The 18,209-nt window shown below is 40.5% G+C and overlaps 2 protein-coding genes across 3 annotated transcripts in view; both read right to left on the bottom strand.

Annotated features, from left to right (window-relative positions):
• LOC144634439 (N-terminal kinase-like protein) overlaps window positions 1-18,209 on the bottom strand; it is a 31,661-nt gene that overhangs the window by 9,447 nt on the left and 4,005 nt on the right. For both annotated transcript variants that reach the window (XM_078493390.1, XM_078493389.1), the window contains exons 3-9: window positions 14,305-14,385; window positions 13,740-13,856; window positions 11,959-12,194; window positions 11,108-11,354; window positions 9,295-9,453; window positions 1,472-1,579; window positions 629-742 (exon numbers count right to left, since the gene is read on the bottom strand). In XM_078493390.1, the coding sequence (XP_078349516.1) occupies window positions 629-742; window positions 1,472-1,579; window positions 9,295-9,453; window positions 11,108-11,354; window positions 11,959-12,194; window positions 13,740-13,856; window positions 14,305-14,385 (1,062 nt within the window). The remainder of the gene's footprint in view (window positions 1-628; window positions 743-1,471; window positions 1,580-9,294; window positions 9,454-11,107; window positions 11,355-11,958; window positions 12,195-13,739; window positions 13,857-14,304; window positions 14,386-18,209) is intronic.
• LOC144635430 (uncharacterized) lies at window positions 15,007-15,975 on the bottom strand. The gene has a single exon (XM_078494539.1). The coding sequence runs from the start codon at window positions 15,973-15,975 to the stop codon at window positions 15,070-15,072; it is 906 nt and encodes a 301-aa protein (XP_078350665.1). The 3' UTR covers window positions 15,007-15,069.

Below are 18,209 nucleotides of genomic sequence, written 5' to 3'. Positions count from 1 at the left end.
GTCAATAGAAAGCCGCTATGCACGTAGCACTGAAAGTGAGTGTAATATGAAATGTACTTCCACCCTGATGATCACATTGGATGAATTTCTTCCTTTATATTTAGTAAAAAATCACTTTTTACATGCACATGATTCAATTCATTATTTACCCGTTACATGTTACTGTGATTCACAAATCATTATTTTCTGGAGAGAGTGACCACAGAAAGCTGATATTCTTGCTAAGCAAATAATTTGTTAGCAACAAAGGAGGATGTAACAGGGTCCTATCTCATCTTGTTGAGTAGTGAAACAGTGTGAGTCAGCGAGCCACCGGCAAGTCAGTGAGCAAACCAGTAACCATACCCCAATAACCCAAGCTAACCAGAGTGCTGATTAGACTTATCAGAGTGATAGTTAGGCAAACTTGGGAGTGAGCCAAATGAGTCAGTAGGCACAACTTGTGGGCCAAAAAATATCCCTGATTTCAATAATATAAAGCTTACTGCAAGCTACCTAGCCAATTTTAGTTTATAACTGAAGTACCATTAAGTTTAACCAGAGTGATCTTTAGGCTAACCAGACTAGAATAGCTTGCATGTATCGCTGGCTTGCACTTTTTCAAGACATGTCTCATTAATTTTTGTACCTTAACTGTCTGTTCTCGCATGGCTGGGATAGTGTCACCAAACCCCAGAGCAACATGAGGAAAGATCTGTTCATCCACTGTTGATGGTTTGAGGTGTTGCACAAAGTTATCAAGCTGAAATGAATACACATTAAGAATGTGACATCACTCTTGTGACTCGCAGTGCCATGTTGTTATGGTCATAAAAACAACTTTTTGGAAAATATTGAAGTTACAACACAGTACAGTTGCATCCTGTTGGTTTCCCAAGCCATTTAGTAAAACAAAGGCAAACAACTACAATTTAGAATTCTCTACACACGGTAAGCCTGTTGTGGTTTATAAATGGCTATGCAAGGAAAGCACCACTTTATTTTTTAGAGGGTGGAGGGGGTGTTCTTTTAAGTCCTTCAAAATTTCCAACCAAAAACAAACTTCGAAGGGGGGTATTTAACATATCCATGTGCATCTTAATAGTGAAAAATTATACAACACAGTCACATTGCGTATGCAACAAATAAGTTCCAAATTTTGTACATATATACACTTCTAAACTTTTTAAATTTCTTTTATCTGTTATTTTAACTTTTTTTTCACAAGAGCATTTTAACAAGCTATGGCTCCCGAGCTCCTCATGGATAAATAAACTATGACCTATGTCTTCTATGTCTAAGGTAAAATTCTTTGAATTCCAGAACAAAAAGGAATATGGAATGTTGTCATTCATTTAGCCAATGATCTTTCAAAATACAAGTTTCTCCGTTCAAATTTCCTTGGGCAGATTACAAATTGGCTGGAGTTCAATCTTACTGGTCTTTGAAAGGAGAAATACTGCATTGTAAGTCAAGTGAAGATTCTCCAAACCTGTTGTAACAAGTGGATGCGTGTTGCTCTGTCTGTGGATGAAAACAGTTTCACCACGCATGGTACTATCTTCTGTTGATATTCATCTGTTTCCAAGAGTTTACCAACCTACATGAAAAAGGGACACCACAAATGGACTTTGAATTAGTTCACAAATTAATTAATAATTACTGAAGTTGTGAAACCTGTTACACGTGTGTTCCCTTGCAAGAATGCATAACTTACTGCAAACTCAAATCAATTACGATAAATAGACTTATGATATTATACAAATCCAAAAAGTTTTCATTAGTCAGAAAACAATACATATTAAGTTTGGCAACACATGTACAGCAGAATCATGATTTCTCGAATCTCCAAGGGAAATGAAAATTCAGGGTACAATTATTGCAGTGTCTAACTTAGTGATAGTCCGGCGGTTATCGACCACAATTGTTCAAATTAGTGATAAAAGCATGAAACTTTCACAGATTACTAATGACCCCAAGGGTAGTTAATTCTGATATAGGGCCAAGCCGAGTTAAGCTCTGGAGGTGGGAACTGCGCATGACTGAAACTTCCCAACATGAAAACGAGGCTGCAAAATATAAATCCCTCTTAAGCTCGTATTCATGTGTCAATTTGCAAAAAAAATACCCATAAGTTACAATAAGTCATTTCCATTCTTGTAAGATTTATTTCAGGTCTTTCGACATCGTCACGTGCTTGTAAAGCTTGCAAACATTCGCCATGCTTGGGTACCCTGTGGTAAAACTAGATATAACACTTTCTTGCTATTACAATATCTCTTTTTTTGTCGAAAATGCCTTTTCTCAGCAAGGACAACCTTTTTTGATCGCTCATAATCTCAGCTTTACCAATGATAACCCATAATACTCAACACATGGCTTGGGTACCCTGTGGTAAAAATAAAAATTCGGCTTTCCTGCAATCAAAATACCACTTTTCGATAACAAAATATCCATTCTAAGAGACAAAAATGTCCTTTGTTCCTTAGGAATGCTAACCAAATAAATGCTAGCCTATAATACTCTATAAATGGCCTGGGTACCCTGTGGTATGTCTAGATAAGTATAAGATTTTCCTCTTAACAATGTGCAACTTATATGACGTAAAACGGTCTTCTCTGATCAAGAAAAAACTTAATTAAGACTAAGATACTTATTACATATGGCAGATTGCCAATCGCAAAATGAACTATCTACGCGCATTGTATTCAGTCCGGAAATGCGAACGCTTGTAGAGACCAGTCTTATGACAAAATCAGAAAGATCGAATGCAGCCTCAATCAGGGAGCTTTTACTGCTGTTGGCAGTTACCACCGCACTTGCAAAGGGCAGTACACGTCAAGTTTGCCTTTGTGCACTTGCATCGCCCTCTACATGCTGTTTTGCATCCGCAGTGGATCAGCTCATAGCAAATGTCCTTTGCTTGAGGAAGGGTGGTCCAGTGTGGTGACCAGATTCCGTTGTCTTGCTGCCACCCCCACTCTGACGGGTTTGGAATCGCTGGATCTCGAAGCAAGGTCTGTCCCCATATGTGTCCCCCTTGGTATACAGCTCTCCTGACGTGCTGTTCTAATGCTGCTCTAGTTGGTGGAATCCCATCAAGGTTATTTCTAGAAATAGAATGCAATAAACCATGATAGCTGGTCGATTAAACATAAAACCTTAGAATGCAAATATGCATTGTGATAATATTGTAAATCCCTTTTCATACCTCTTGGGGAAAAGTTCCTGTCTTGCTTGATTAACCTTAACTTGATTGCTTGTTCTATCATACAGCAGGACGACAAATCTCTCAATCACTGACATGCACTCCTCACTAACACTTGATGGTGCTGACTTGAGAACGCTGAGAACTGGCAAACAAACGAGGACTATAGTTAAAACACAATCTTTTCAAGGGATGTGTATTTTAAACATGTTCACATTAATGGCATGTCAGTTTAGAAATTACTAACCTGGTGTGAGCTCAGGAAACACATTCCATGTATCCCATGCTGTCTTCTTTCGTCTACCTCCGAAGAAGGACACGGTATCGCAGCCAGTTAGTGCATGAAACATTGGTAGGACAGAAGCTTTCGGGCCTAAGGAGGTCGCTACGGAATGAGCAGGTATGCTGTGTACATTCTTGCCAGTTCCATAGGTGACCCAGACTTCATGTGCAGATAGGGTGTTAGCTATTGCGATAGCTAGGACTATGACATCTGTGTCGTTGCTCCTTATCCTTATACACTTACATCCGCTGGAAGCCGCATCCATTGCATGAACCGTAAGACGGGTGTCAGCCTCTTTATGCGTACATGGTGCCAGAAGCTCCAGGTTTCTTCTTTGTGAAGAGGAGATGACATCAGTCCCATAGGTAGAATAGACAGCTTTGCCTTCGGGCAGTTCCACGGACACAGCCTGCAATATAAATAGCGTTTTAATGCAAGCCCTGAAGTGTGCATACAGTAGCTCAGTCATATATTGTTGCTGTTATTGTACACTAGTAAACAAACTGGTTCCATACCTTGTTAGCAAGAAGTTTGAACAATTCATCCTTGTTCTCATCGACCCTGAGAAAACCTTTCCAATCTTTAGGAATTCTGGTCGATTCCAGGACTTTACGTCTTTGACCAGAGCCCCTTTTTTCTCTCAGCGCTTTTTTTAAAGAATCACTCTTGTAGACATCCCACACCAGGTCAACTCGATTGGCAGTTTCAAGGTGCTTCAGGACATAGGGAAGAAACACGAATTTTGAGAACTCTTCGAATGTGGCTGCTAATCCTGGTTTCAGCATCTGTACGATGACAGCACCATCGAGAATCACTGCGTCTGCTGTTGCTGGCGTTTGATTATTTTGGGGCAAACATGTCAGTAGGTCTGCCTTTTGGCCTCCTCTGAGCTTCCCAAGGTGTGACAATGACGGTGGCCAAGGTTGATTCTCATACTTGAAGAAATCTTCCAAGTCGCCATCTCGGACTTGACAGGCTATGTAGAGGCGAGAAAATAACGAGCAGTCTTCCTTCAAAACACACACTTTAGCTCTATCCTTCGAGACATTCTTTTTCTTTGGGGCGTCAAGAGTTAGAAGGTTATTCCTCTTCAAGGGATCTGAAACTGGCTTGCTTCGATCTATAAGACGCTCCTTGAGAAAAGCATTAAGCTGATCTTCTCCAAGTTTCCTTGCGTTTTTCACAGTTGAGATGACAGAGTCGTCCATTATATCCCTTGTGTGGAGTGCCATAAGATGCGGACCTTCTTCCTTGAAAGGGTTACCCAGTTCCTCAAATGAAGATATCGTGTTGATGACGTCTTTCGCAAATGCATTTTGAATGCCTTGCTTCTGCTCGTGGTGGCCATACTCGTCGGTTGCTGAGTTGTCTCCCTCGAATTCTTGAATCATCCGAGCAATCTCAGGACCCGCCACCATCCATCGTCTTAGTGCAGCTGGGTTTTCAGTTAGACCGACCGCCCCTCCGTCGCCTTTCACTTCTGCATTAACTTGCTCATGAGCGTGGTCGAGCGCAATTGACGAGAACCGCCTTGAGGTCTTGTGCACAGTAAAGCAGCCTTCCTGGAAATGATTGTACACATCAGGATGCTTGGAAGAAAGGATACACATATCGCGATAATGTACGGACAGCCATCTTGCATAGTTCCCATGATCCATTGCAAACATCCAGGGTAGTAACTCTCGTACGGACTGCACATACATGTTGAAGTTGGCTTCTCTAAACGCTCTTACTAGACGCAAGCAGGTCAATTCCAAATCCAGCACTGTAGCCCAATATCGGAACTGGGGGCACTTTTCAGCCATAGCCTTCTTCCATTCTTCTTCAGACATCGGACGCTCGTCCTCTTTCATTCTGGCTTTGTAGTTCTTGTATGCTGTGCGCATCAGGACAAACAAACTGGCAGCTGTCACCTGGTGGGCGCGGCGCGTACGGGTAATATGGCTAGCTGTTAGGAACGACTCTGCCACGCCTTGCGTCGCCACCCCAGCATTACAGATTGCTTCTGCCCAGCCACTTCCACTAACCCACTTTCCCAGCATTTTGAAGGCTGCCATCTCAATATGAAGTCCCCCGAGCATAACTACGAAGCAGTCTTCATTGAATTCCGCCAACGACCATTGAAGTTGCTTTGCCAAGGCAAACAACGGCTGGTCAAGGGTGATTACGGGAACTTGAGACCTGTTGACATGGTGTATAGCCATCTTGACCACTTTCATACTGTGCGCAATCATCGCCAGAGAATGAGCGTTTTCTACAAACATTGGCAAGAGAGAGATGATTGCTGGGTATCGCCTACTCAGAGAAGATTTCTCTGCTCTGAATGCCGCCCATGACACAAAGTCCTTTGGCCCTAGCTTCTCCTCTGCTATCAAATGCTCAGTGTTGCAGAGCCAGTCCTCCTCCTCTTGAATACTTTGGATATCATCTCTGGTAGAAACAGGAATCAATGTACCACGTGGGAGCTCTGGTGCTTTAAGGTCACTAGCTGGCAATGCAATAGGGGTTAACTCGCTATAACTTGATGGTAAAGTGGCTATTTTCTTAGTGACCATTGGCTTAGCTGCATCAAAGGTGTCAGGATCTCTCCCTGTTCCTAGCTGCCCTTCTAATGGATGTTGCACAAGAGAAATTGCAGTGCCATGAAAAGAGCCATGTGCAGATGTCGAGCTTGTATTATGATCGATATTATCGACTGCTGAAGTTGTAAAGAGTCCCACTCTAAGTTTAGAAGGGCAGACGACACCTTCGCGTTCATATCTTTCTAAAACACTGTTTGTGGTTTCGGTGGAAACAGAAATGAGCCTATCATAGGATATTGAGATACCAAGATTGTAAAAAGTATCAATTAGCGATCTGTCTCTAGTCGAACCATGTATTTTCAGCGCTGTGTAGATCGGAAGTGGACACTCTCTCGCTCTTATATGATGCGTACTGCCAGTGGCGTCAGGTCGAGTTCGAGCTCTCTTGATGGAGTTGTAAACTATCAACTGAGCGATCGTCAGACAAGCTTGGCTCTCATGTGGGTCGACATTCGTTGCTGGACCTTTAACAATCATGCCAAGTAGTGTTAGCAGCGAAGCAGGGACAGAATCTTGCTGGCACTCGGGTGGAAATGAACCATTGAAAGTATTCTTAACGTTCAATATATCTCTTCTCACTATGTGTGCGGCTCGTGCTAAGTTCATTGCATCTGAATCCAACTGTTTAGCTCTCCTTAACATAGCTCCAACTTCATCTTGCAATGCAAGTTGAACTTCCCTGCCTTCACTATGGGCGGTAAGGGATGGAAAGGTCTCCAATATCCTTTCCTTGAGCCGAGTCGCATTAACCTTTCCGCATTCAGCCTTCAAGTAATGTTGAAGTCTTGAAGTGTAAAACTTCACTAAATCAGACAGGGTTAATAAGGGCTCATTGTCTTCTAAGACCTCTTCGATATAAGCAACCAGCTCTGCAAATGCAAGTTCACTCGGTTCCACTGTACCGGCATCGCAAGCCTCCGATACTTGTTGTTTCTTCAATGATCTAGCCCTATTGTACAGATTTGTAAGGCACTTTGAATGGTATTTAGCATCAATGGCAGTCAAATCGCCACTGGAAAGTTTTGCAATAAGCTTGCTATCGCTAAGAAGAGTAGCGCATTCCCGAACCCTCTCGTCTACATCTGGCGTTAATGCTAAGTGGAGATTTTCAGAACGATCTTCTTTTTCACAGAAAAAACATTGGGGAGTTTGTTGGTTTGATTTATTCAGGCCAGTACTAGTTCGCCTAGTCTTCACAGGACTGGAGATTGTCTCCTCTCTGGTTGCCCCTTCCTCGGCCTCTTCTCCATCACCGTTGTCTCTAACCTTTCTCTTAACACGTCCGAGTTTAGTACTATTAAAGTTGTCTCTACAAGACTTGTGCCATCGTGCTTTGTTTTCTAAAAGAACTTGCTTCAGTTTTTGATTGGAATCTACAAGGTCGATCTCACAGTATGTCACACTAACTCCAAAACTTTGAAATTCCTCAAGCAAACGAGCAAATGAGACATACCCACTGCCCACATCTTTTCTTTTTGAGTTTGCTGGACACTGCAAACTTTCCTTGCTACTCTTTTGGCATATAATGCACTTGTTCCAATCCATTTTATCTACAACACAATCGAAGCTTAACTTCACTGATGATCATCTAATCTACTAAACGAACATCGTTCTAAGCTTTTATCGTAATTTATTTTTTTTATCTCAATTAATTGTTTTAAAAGTTTGTTAACTATCGGCAATTAAAGTAAACGATTAGTTACTTATGGTGTTAAAAGAAAAACATTGTCTTTTTCATTCAAAATTCAAAGCTGATTGCTTACCTGATATTACTGCAAGTACTCATGGGCGCAGCCATCTTGGAAACCGCTAGGGGCATGGGTACTAGTAAAAGCTTATTTCATAAATTTCACTGGTTTTCTATCAGTTTTCTATCAATTTGCTATTTTTATCAATCTCTGTTATGAACAAGGTGCATGCTCACACATTTCTATCACATTTGAAGAAATATTTTTAATAAATTTCTCGAATTCAGTCTTTAGAAGCCGACAAGCCACAGGGAACAGATACCTTATCCAGCTGTTTAAGTATCATGGTCTAACAGCCTAGCATTATTAGGTTTTGAAAGGAAACAACTTGAGAAACCTTTTCTCGCCAGAAAAGGATTATTTGTAAACAAAAAGAAATGTTTTCGTAGCAGGAAAGCTGAATTCCTATTTTTACCACAGGGTACCCAGGCCTTGTGTTAAGTGTTATGGGCTATCATTGATAACGCTGAGATTATGAGCGATCAAAAAAGGTTGTCCTTGCTGAGAAAAGGCATTTTCGACAAAAAAAAAGAGATATTGTAATCACAAGAAAGTGTTATATCTAGTTTTACCACAGGTTACCCAAGCATGGCGAATGTTTGCAAGCTTTACAAGCACGCGACGATGTCTAAGACCTGAAATAAATCTTACAAGTTTGGAAATGACTTAAATGTCACTTCTGGGTATTTTTTTTTGCAAATTCAAACATGAATACGACCTTAGAGGGATTTATATTTTGCAGCCTCGTTTTCATGTTGGGAAGTTTCAGTCATGCGCAGTTCCCGCCTCCAGAGCTTAACTCGGCTTGGCCCTATATCAGGATTTACTACCCTTGGGGTCATTAGCTATCTGTGAAAGTTTCATGCTTTTATCACTAATTTGAACAATTCAGGGATTTTTTGGTCGATAACCGCCGGACTATGAAGAAAATCAAAAGGGAAAGAACTTTTGGTTTGAGTTATTGGTAGGTTTAAGAGAAATTAACAGTTAAAGAAATTGTAATTCCTTTGTAGAATGTGTTATGTACGTTCATTTTGCACAGGAGTATAACATAAAATTTCTGATGATTGCATCTCGGTCGGTGGGTCGGTCGGTTGGTCAGTTGGTCGGTCGGTCTCAGTCAGTCAGTTGGTTGTTTTGTAGACACCCGACCGGTCGGTTGGTCGGTCAGTCTGTCAGCCGGTTGGGTTCCATTTGCTTGTTTGTGGTTTGATTGGTTCATCTGTTTTGTTTTTTAGCTCCTTGCTGGTTGGTTGGTTTGTTCATTGTTTGTTTGCAGTGCCTGTTTCCACACAGGAGTATAAACAGGTACTGACAAACTGTCAGAAAGTAACCTGGCAAAACACAGGGGGTAGCCTGTAATGGACTAGCATGCTATCCAGAGGGAAAAGCAATACTCGTACACTTCATGAAACAGAAATCAGGATAAGCTCTGACAGTTTCCCTTAACGATTTATTTTTGATAGCCTGTGATAATGGCACAGATATACTTACTTTAAACAATGGACCCAGGACAGCAGAACCTGCTGATCCATACTCATAAGCATTGAGCAGCTGTGGAAGGATTTTATGCTTGCAGTATTGCTGAGGAAACAGGTCCAGTGATGAACTAAGGGACTGAAAAAATTGCTTCTGTTCCTTCTGTTCCTTAATCTAAACAAACAAAATGCAGTGCATCAGTAAAGGATCAATATGCTTTTCAAAAATCGTTTCATATTTCTATAAATAGACTTTGTATCTATGTAAAAATTATGCATTCACATACAAATTGTGTTTGTAGTTGTGGTCAAATTTTATTGCCATTTTCAAAGATATGCCAACACTGCTCAATCAACTGGTAAACCGGTTTTAATTACTGTTTTCGCTGCCATCAATCATCTGAGCGGACCTCTTGGGAAACAGAAGTTAACTTTAACCGGGTCAAATGGTCATGTCTGCAAGCGGTGATTGGTAGCTTTCAATCCCCTTCCCTTGTTTCTGTTTTTCAAGGTTCGTTGGTTGTCACCATAAATTATGATTGGTGGCAGTGAAAAATGCAATCATCATTTGGGTTAAGAACTTCAGAGTTCACGTTTTACTGAAAAGTGCAATAAAGGAGCAATTCTCCAGAGCAAAATCAAATGATTTGAAATGGCACAACAAAAAAGTGTGAAGCTAAATGGGTAGACCTACACATGCACTCTTAGAGTTACTTCATGCTAAGGAGATCAGAATTTAGCGCTAGCTTCTCGAGCCTTTACAAAGACTCCAAACAAGAATACTTAACATGACTCTGACTAATAACAAAATAATTATAGAATCATAGGCTTGAGATATGAGCTGAGAGATTAGAAATTTGTCATCTAGTTTAATAGGTCTGCAATGTGCACAGAGAAAAAGGTCATAAAATCTAGCATCATAAGCCTGTGATGCATGCAGAGAGATTAGTAATAGATAATTACAGTCGACTCTCGATAACTCGAACCTTCAAGGGAAACTGAAAATGGTTCGAGTTATCGGGAGTTCGAGTTATTGGGAGTTGAAAACAAATGACCGGAAATAGGGAAAAAACGGTGTTTGCTGATTTTCTATTCATACAGTGTTGACCAGTGTACAATTTAGCAAATTTAATTAGAATATAGAGAAGCCAAAAGAAAACGGAACAGAATATTTCTAAATCACTGTACTGTATATATCAGAACGTAACGTAACGTAAAACAAAGCGAATCAGCTGCGAACATTTCAGGTTTCAAAGAATACAACGCTAAAGGCTACTGCTGCAGAGTTTATGCGGTTTACTTTCTCAAGAAATGGTCAGTTAATTCGTCCTGACATTAACCCTTTAAAGTTTTCTAAGGTTGGACTTGAAAGAATCGGTATCAACCTCCACAAACAAACTGAACGTCTGTAGCACGTCAGTGGCGTGGCACAGTTCGTGTTTTGAGGGGAGTTTCGGGGACGGCTCGGACTCGTGTACGTTTTTATTTCAAAGTAAATTCAACGATTTGGACTACAGTACACTGTTTGTTTTGACTTGTATCGTATTGACAGACTTGGTTCGAGTTATCGAGGGTAAAATTATATAGAAAATGACCTGAAGGGAAACGGAAATTGGTTCGAGTTAGCGGGAGATTCGAGTTATCGAGGGTTCGAGTTACCGAGGGTAAAATTACAGTAAATGTATGAAGGAAATCCAGGGGAAATCGATTCTGGTTCGAGTTAGCGCGAGGTTCGAGTTAGCGAGGGTTCGAGTTATCGGGAGTCGACTGTACTATTCTAATGCTAAAAAGGTGTGTTTTTAAGTTAAGTGTACATGCAACAAACAAACCTGTAACTCTTGCAGGAATAAGTTAGCATCAACAAAGCTGTTTTTGAGGTAATGCCCATGAGCTCTACATTCTTGTAGAAATTTTGCAGGGTTTGGTCTGCTCTTAGGGTTCGCACCAACAAGTTGCACATAATCTGGCACCAGATTCTTTGGAATCTTGCCAACAGACTTTAGGGCCCCTGTCCTGGACAATGAACCATTGAAGACTTCCCATATTAGACACCCAAGACCCCACATGTCTGCTGACCTGCAAAGCGTAAATGCTGGTTTTATTTTCTAGCTACATTACATGGAACCTTCTGCAAGTTCCTAAATGAACTGGAAACTGATTCAAGAGGGACTGGGGAGAAGGAGGAGGGAGAGCAGCCCAGGGTCAAATTGGGGGGGGGGGGGGGTAAAAAAAACATGCCTAAAAGATACCAGAATCCCATTTTGTTCATTCTTCACTCCTAAGAGGTACTAACTATAATAAAATAAGCAATAAACTTACACTGGCAACTGTAATAGTGACAAGATGACTATTTCCAACACTTTCTTCTTTTGAAGAATTTTTGAATAATTCAGAAATAATTAAGAGTTATTTTTCAGATTGATAGCCCCTAAAAAGGTACCATGCCAACTGTAGTGGCAGACGTTTTAGGTTTAAGCAACTTAAGCGGTACCAATCCACAAATTCCCCCCCCCCCCCCCCACCTTAAAGGTAAAAACAGCACCTCCGTACTTTTTATAGTGGAGTTCCCCTCCTCGGGGAAGAGGAGAAGGAGGAGGAGGCCATTGCAGAAAATTAAATAAAAGCATATAAACCAGATGTTTCACAACCAGCATGCATTGTGTATTTTTTATGAGCTCACCATTTTTCAACCTTTTTGTTGCCTTTATTAAACTTTCTTCCTTCAGGAGGTTCGTAGACTTGTAACACTGGTAGACGTGGTAGATCTGGTTCGTCTGTGTTAGGAGGTGGATCAACAGGCTTCAGATATTCCACTCCTCCAAGCTTCCATTCCCCTGCTACATCCACAAACACTGAAGCCATGCACACATTACCGTGAATTAAACTGCAGTCATTTGTGAGGAAACTGAGGCCTGCCTAAAAAAATAAAATGTGATGTCCAGTGCATTTTAAAACATAAGGCCAAAAACGTTTCTGCTTGTGCTTGTAAATTAAAATAATTTTTCTATTTGTTCAAGAGTAGACAACATTTCACAACTGAAAGTGATTTCATTCCATTTAGCATGTGAATACTGACTGGCTTAAAGTGCCTATGAAATGAAAACCAAGTTGAACTCGTATGAAAGGCCTTACAAAATGAAGAAAGATGGTGTTTTCCTTTTCCTGATATCTTTTCTTGTTCCAGAGATAACGATTTTGTATTATGCAAATTAGATAACTGATGACGTCATAAGTTTGACAGTAATAGGTGTAAAAACACAAAATCAGTAATATCTCTGTAAATACTAAAGCAAAGTAATTGAAACTTGGCACCAGTATTGTACCCTAAGAAATACACCACATCTTGCATATTTTGTTGTTGCTATGGCAACACTCTTGGTTCCAGATCTCTTTCATGCGGATATGGCAATCCCAGGTTTTGATCCATTCCAAACCTCATCTCCCACCTTTAGGGTCATTTGGGTATCTAGCACAATGAGCACATTACGTATGTTTGGAATGACACCATTAACTTCTCCCTGTAAAGCCATAAATCATGATATTTGATTCAAAGAAGAAAAAGACTGGAACCAAAAGTGCTGCCATAGCAACATAAACATATGTACCATGTGGTGTATTTCTTAGGGTACAATACTGGCGCCAAGTTTCACTTTTCTTTGACCCGGTTTTGATAAATTCTGACATATGATTCAATAGTATGAGCAGGGAAAGCCTGGATATCTCTCTAGATGCTTAGAAAATGATTAATTGTAACTCGAGAAGCTCGTTCTTGGCCTTTCCGGTCATACTATCGAATCATATGTCTGAATTTATCAAAACCAGGTCAAGGAAATTTTCACCTTTTAAAGCGCAAATCGCTGTAAACGCGTTTTTTTTTTTCTCGCCAAAACTATCTCCAAACTCGATGATATAAAAACTAAAGGGAATGTCAGTCTTTTTTTCTCTTCTCCTCTCTCGTCTCTACCTTTCAGCGCTGTATTTCTTTTTTTTTTCCCTTTCTTGTGGCGTTCTAAGTCAACGTACTTGTTCAAGAATGCTGACGTCACTTTTCTTTGACCCGGTTTTGATAAATTCAGACATATATATATGTTGTGGTTTGATTTTATCTTTGGTTTAAAATTTTTCAAACCAGTTTGATTTTTATCTCCCTTTGTTTCAGATTATGATTATGAATATGAGACAATGAAAAATAAAAATCAAACTGGTTTAAAAATTTTAAACCAAATGTAAAATTAAACCACAACATATACAACACCAGCCTGGTAGAATGGCAAAGTGAAAAGCTTAGGCTGACATCGTTCTCTTCACAGCTTTAAAAAAATTCTGCCATGTCACCACAAGATTTTGATTGGTTGTTAAAAAACAGTCAGCCAATAAAAAATGAGATGAGGTAGGTCAAAAATAAATAAAAGCTTTGTTACAGTTAAGTGGTAAAATTAGCAATAGCATGTATAAACATACTGTTATTTGATGTAATCCCCATGAGATGGCAAGATCAGATTTAGAGTTCTCATCTTCATTAAGTTGCACTTCTAGTGGCCGCACAGGTTCTGTAACTAGGTAAATAACTGTGTCTGACTAAAAAAAAAAAGAAGAGAAAAAAAAGTAAAAATTAAATACCAAAGTTATAAGAAAAAATACAGCAGTCTAATGGTTAAACTATATCCAGACATGTTTTCATTGTCGCACTTCAAACATGCAGTGGGTGTTAAAATAGGAGCCAACTATTTTCTGGGAAAACCTTGCAGAAACTCTGGTCTGGTAACAAGTTATCAACTAAGGCTGGATTTTATTTTAAGAAATGGTATAATAATCAGTAATTTACTCAAGACATGTACTCACTTATCAGCAGAGACTTTGTGTTGGACCAGCTAGGAATTTGCAGCTCAATTTTGTTATGTTTGTTTTATGCTTTCTCATCTTCATGTGAAGGCTTGGGAAAATTATAATGGACTCATAATAGAATTTAAAGCTGCACTTAATATCTCTTGACTTCTGAATACAGTTTTGTGGTAATAACGCTTACCTCAAGAGCATCAATAAATCTCAGGATATTAGGATGGCGAAGAGTTTTCAGCCTTCTGAGAGCCAACTTGGCAGTTTGAACCTTCAAAAAAAAAGGTTAAATTAAATGTTATTGGCATTTAACTCGACCCTACTTTTTGGACAAAATCGCATCCAGTAAAAAACATTCTCCCGATATATTTTTGCATGGACAAGAATAACTATGGAGCCACCTTAACAAAGAAGATGCTTTTTGGATGTATTTTCCACGGTTGATGGTTAATATAATATAATACATATATGTATGTAAGTGTTAGCCTGATAGGCAGACACTTGACTAGAAAGCCAACTTTGCCTTTTAAATGTTGTAACCATTTTAACCTGTGAACCACGTTGGAATATGCTGGACAAAAGTCTGATAATAATTCAAGTCAAACTTTTGTCTAACTGGTTTCAGCATTGAAAATTTGTACACAACAGGCCAGCATGTTGTACCAAGTCAAACTTTTGTCAAACTTTTGTCTAACTGGTTTCAGCATTGAAAATTTGTACACAACTGTAATAACCGCGAGTCTTTCTCTTGAATAACGCTTTTAATAACAACTGTCCTGACTACATCTGCACGTGGCACTACAAAAGATATTCATGCGCATGCGCAACCTGATGTTGGATATTACATTTCTCCCTTTGTTTAAGAAAAAACTCAACTAGAAACAATGTCCTAAATGTCCAACGTCCTTATCTTAATAGAGAATGTCTCAACATTCCGTGTTTCCACTTTGTTTTTTTAGGTAACATAGTCTTTTAGATAGTCTGGTCGTCTCCGATCACGCCTTGGTCTTGTCACAGCTGGGGGTTTGTCGCTGCTGCTAGTTTCAGCAGTGCTAGTAATGATCTCCTCTCTGCTAGTTATGGTCTCCTCATGGACTGACTGGGGATTGGCATTAAGCAGGATTTTCTCTCTCCAATCCTCTGAGGTTGGTTCTTTCTCCTGGTCGTCCCTTTCTTCGCTGGCATTGTCCTGGGTTAACGCGTTAGCAATCTTGAACTGGCTTGCATCTCGATACACTTCTCGTCCATCCATGATCCTTCGTGCTGCAATGCTTGATCCGTCGGTCCGAGTTACAATGTAGAATGCTGGTTCATAAGCTGTGGACCATTTGTTCCTCTTCTTTTGCTTCAACAGTACATGGTCTCCTACAATGAAGTTGTGTTCCTTGATGTTCCTGTTCTCAGCATTTTGTTTGTGCTTTTCTTTGTATTTCTCATCCCTCTCATTAATGGCCGTGTCACGAGCATTCTCACTACTCTCTCTCATTTGATGGTCTAACTTGGTTCTGACCTGTCTGTTCATGAGGGCTTCATATGGTGCTACTCCAGTGGCAGGGTGTGGTGTTGAGCGGTAGCCTGTCAGCATTGGGGTGCCATGAGTGGCGAACATTGTTTTAAGCTTTTCCTTGCTTGGTTGAAAAGCTGTCAAGTTGGTCTTCACAACTTCAGGGTATCTTGTTCTCTTGTCTATGGCTACTAGATTGTAATGGCCATCAGGGTAGGGTCCACTGAAGTCCACAGCTATCACGTCCCACGGTTTCTTTGGTATGTCTGTGACTTTGATTGGTTCCTGTCTGTGCTGTTTTGTGGTAACCTGGCATTCATAACACTGACCTATGATCTGTTCGATCATACTGTTCATGGTTGGAAACTAATACTTCTCTCTTATCATCTGCTTTGTTTTGGTCATTCCCAGGTGTCCAAGGTGGTGTGCAGCTTTGATGACTTTTCTTTGTAGGCTTCTGGGGATAATGATCTGATTCATTCTGAAGAGTAGGCCATCCACAGCATACAACTCACTATGCACACTGTAAAATGGTGTGATGTCTGGGTCCTTTTTGTGCTGTTCCCAGTCTCCGGTAAGTATCCTGACGGACAGTTTCTGAAGCTGGGTATCTTTGCTGGTTTCTTCCTTGATTTGATCCATAACAACAGCATGTTCAGCTGTCACGACGTACTTGATTACTCTCTCTACAGCATCCTTTCCTTTCTCTGGCAGTGGGTGTCTTGATAAGAAGTCGAGTGGATCTGCATCGTCCTTTCCAGGTTCATAGATTAGCTCAAAGTCGACATCTTGCATTCCCATAACCCACTTCTCGATTCTCGGTGGGAGTCGCATGGTCGCCTTGTTAAACAGCGGGAGCAGTGGCTTATGAGCTGTGATGATTTTGAATTTTGGTGCTCCAAGGAGGTATATGCTGAACCTGTTCTTTGCCCAATGTACGGACAGGGCATCTTTCTCTGTCTGGCTGTATCTTTTCTCTGTGTCAGTCATAGTGCGGCTAATGAAGTGGACGGGCTGGAGACCACTGCCTGTCTCCTGAAATAATCCGGCTGAGAGTCCTTCATGGTAGCTGGCTTCAACTCTCACAACGATTGGTTTAGCCGGGTTGAAGTATGTCATTGTGCTTTGGTTGAACCACCAAGGGTGAACACCATGTCACTGCTTCACCTTCAGATACCCAGGGCTGTCACTAATTTTTCAAGTAGGTGGGGAAATGAAAAATGTAGCCGGGGACAAGATTTTTCTGTTGTAGGTTGTTGAGGGGGGGGGGGGGGGGGGGGTAGGGTTTAGGAAACAACAAAAATTGTTCCTAATGCGAATTTGTTTTTATGCAATTTTTATGCCATGGTAACTTACAACTTTCTCTTTCCCTACACCATTTGACAAGAATCTGACAAGTTTTCGAAAGTTATCGTTTATTATGGGATTTGAAACAGCCTGACTTGTGACTAATGGCGTGACAGAAAAAAGAAGTTGAGGAAGACTGGGAATGAGTGAAAGTAGCTCGTGACCAAGACCAAAAAACATGGCGTCGGGAACGTGTTGGGAACGTCAAACTGGTTTGTTTTTGTTTGTTTTTCTTGAACCAAAACCATTGCTTTGAGAAATTGGCAAGATTTCCGCACAGCCCCCTACATTTATTATGCATACAGTTCTTTGTTTATTGAAAACAATAGCCTGAACATACGAGCCCTGTACGACCGATTGTGTTTATTGACATGTAGCTGATTAAACAGCATTAAAACAGGCAAGAGGAGAACACACATAACGTTGCAAGTTTACAGTTAACTGATCGCCGATTTTATTTGTGTGGAAAGTGTTCATAGTTCAACTATGGAAAGTCCATGTGTGACTATTACTGAGCCACATGTGTCTTGTGCAATCTCCTTCATGCATCATCCAGTCCGCATCCAGGTCACTTGTCGATTCGAAAGAGAAATGCTGAAGCCTAAACTCAGTTGTTTCTTCAGTTAAACATAATCTAACCTTAAAGTACAGCCAGAAGATAAGAAGGGATCCAGTTTTATTTGTTTATCCACTTTTGCCCTCCGTTCTTTCGATGACATTTTCCCGCGGAACCGGAATCTCCGACAACAAGAGAATCCGAATGAAACTAACACGTAAAATAACGCGCTTTCAAAGGAAGATGACATTGTTCAATATTTACGCGTTTTCAATCACAGCCTTACATGAAATGTCAATCGCTCTCTTTAAAAGGTGAAAATAATTTGAATTAATAAACTATTGGTTTGTTTTTTATTCACAATTCTGTTGTTTGATGTATTTTTCACTTTACATGTTTTGGTTTTGTATCAAAGTAGCCGGGGCTCAAACTTGTTGTAGCCGGGGAAAATCCCCGGCCCCCGGCCCTTAGTGACAGCCCTGGATACCTCTTCGAATATCTCCTCCTCTACACACTGCTCCAGCCATTTCTTTAACGGCTCTTGCAAGTAATAAGCCACTGGTCTCGGTCTTTGAGCTACGGGTGCTGCTTCTGATCTCATGCTGAACTTTGCATAGAACTCTTTTCCATTCTTGATGTCTCTAATCTTCCCGATGCCTTTAAATACGTCACTGTATTTATCGGTGAT

This window comes from Oculina patagonica, chromosome 13 (assembly GCF_052425735.1).
Source record: "Oculina patagonica isolate OP01 chromosome 13, crgOcupat, whole genome shotgun sequence".
NCBI lineage: Eukaryota > Metazoa > Cnidaria > Anthozoa > Scleractinia > Oculinidae > Oculina > Oculina patagonica.
The sequence above is the reverse complement of the archived record's forward strand: the minus strand, read 5'-3'. Positions and strand labels throughout refer to the sequence as shown.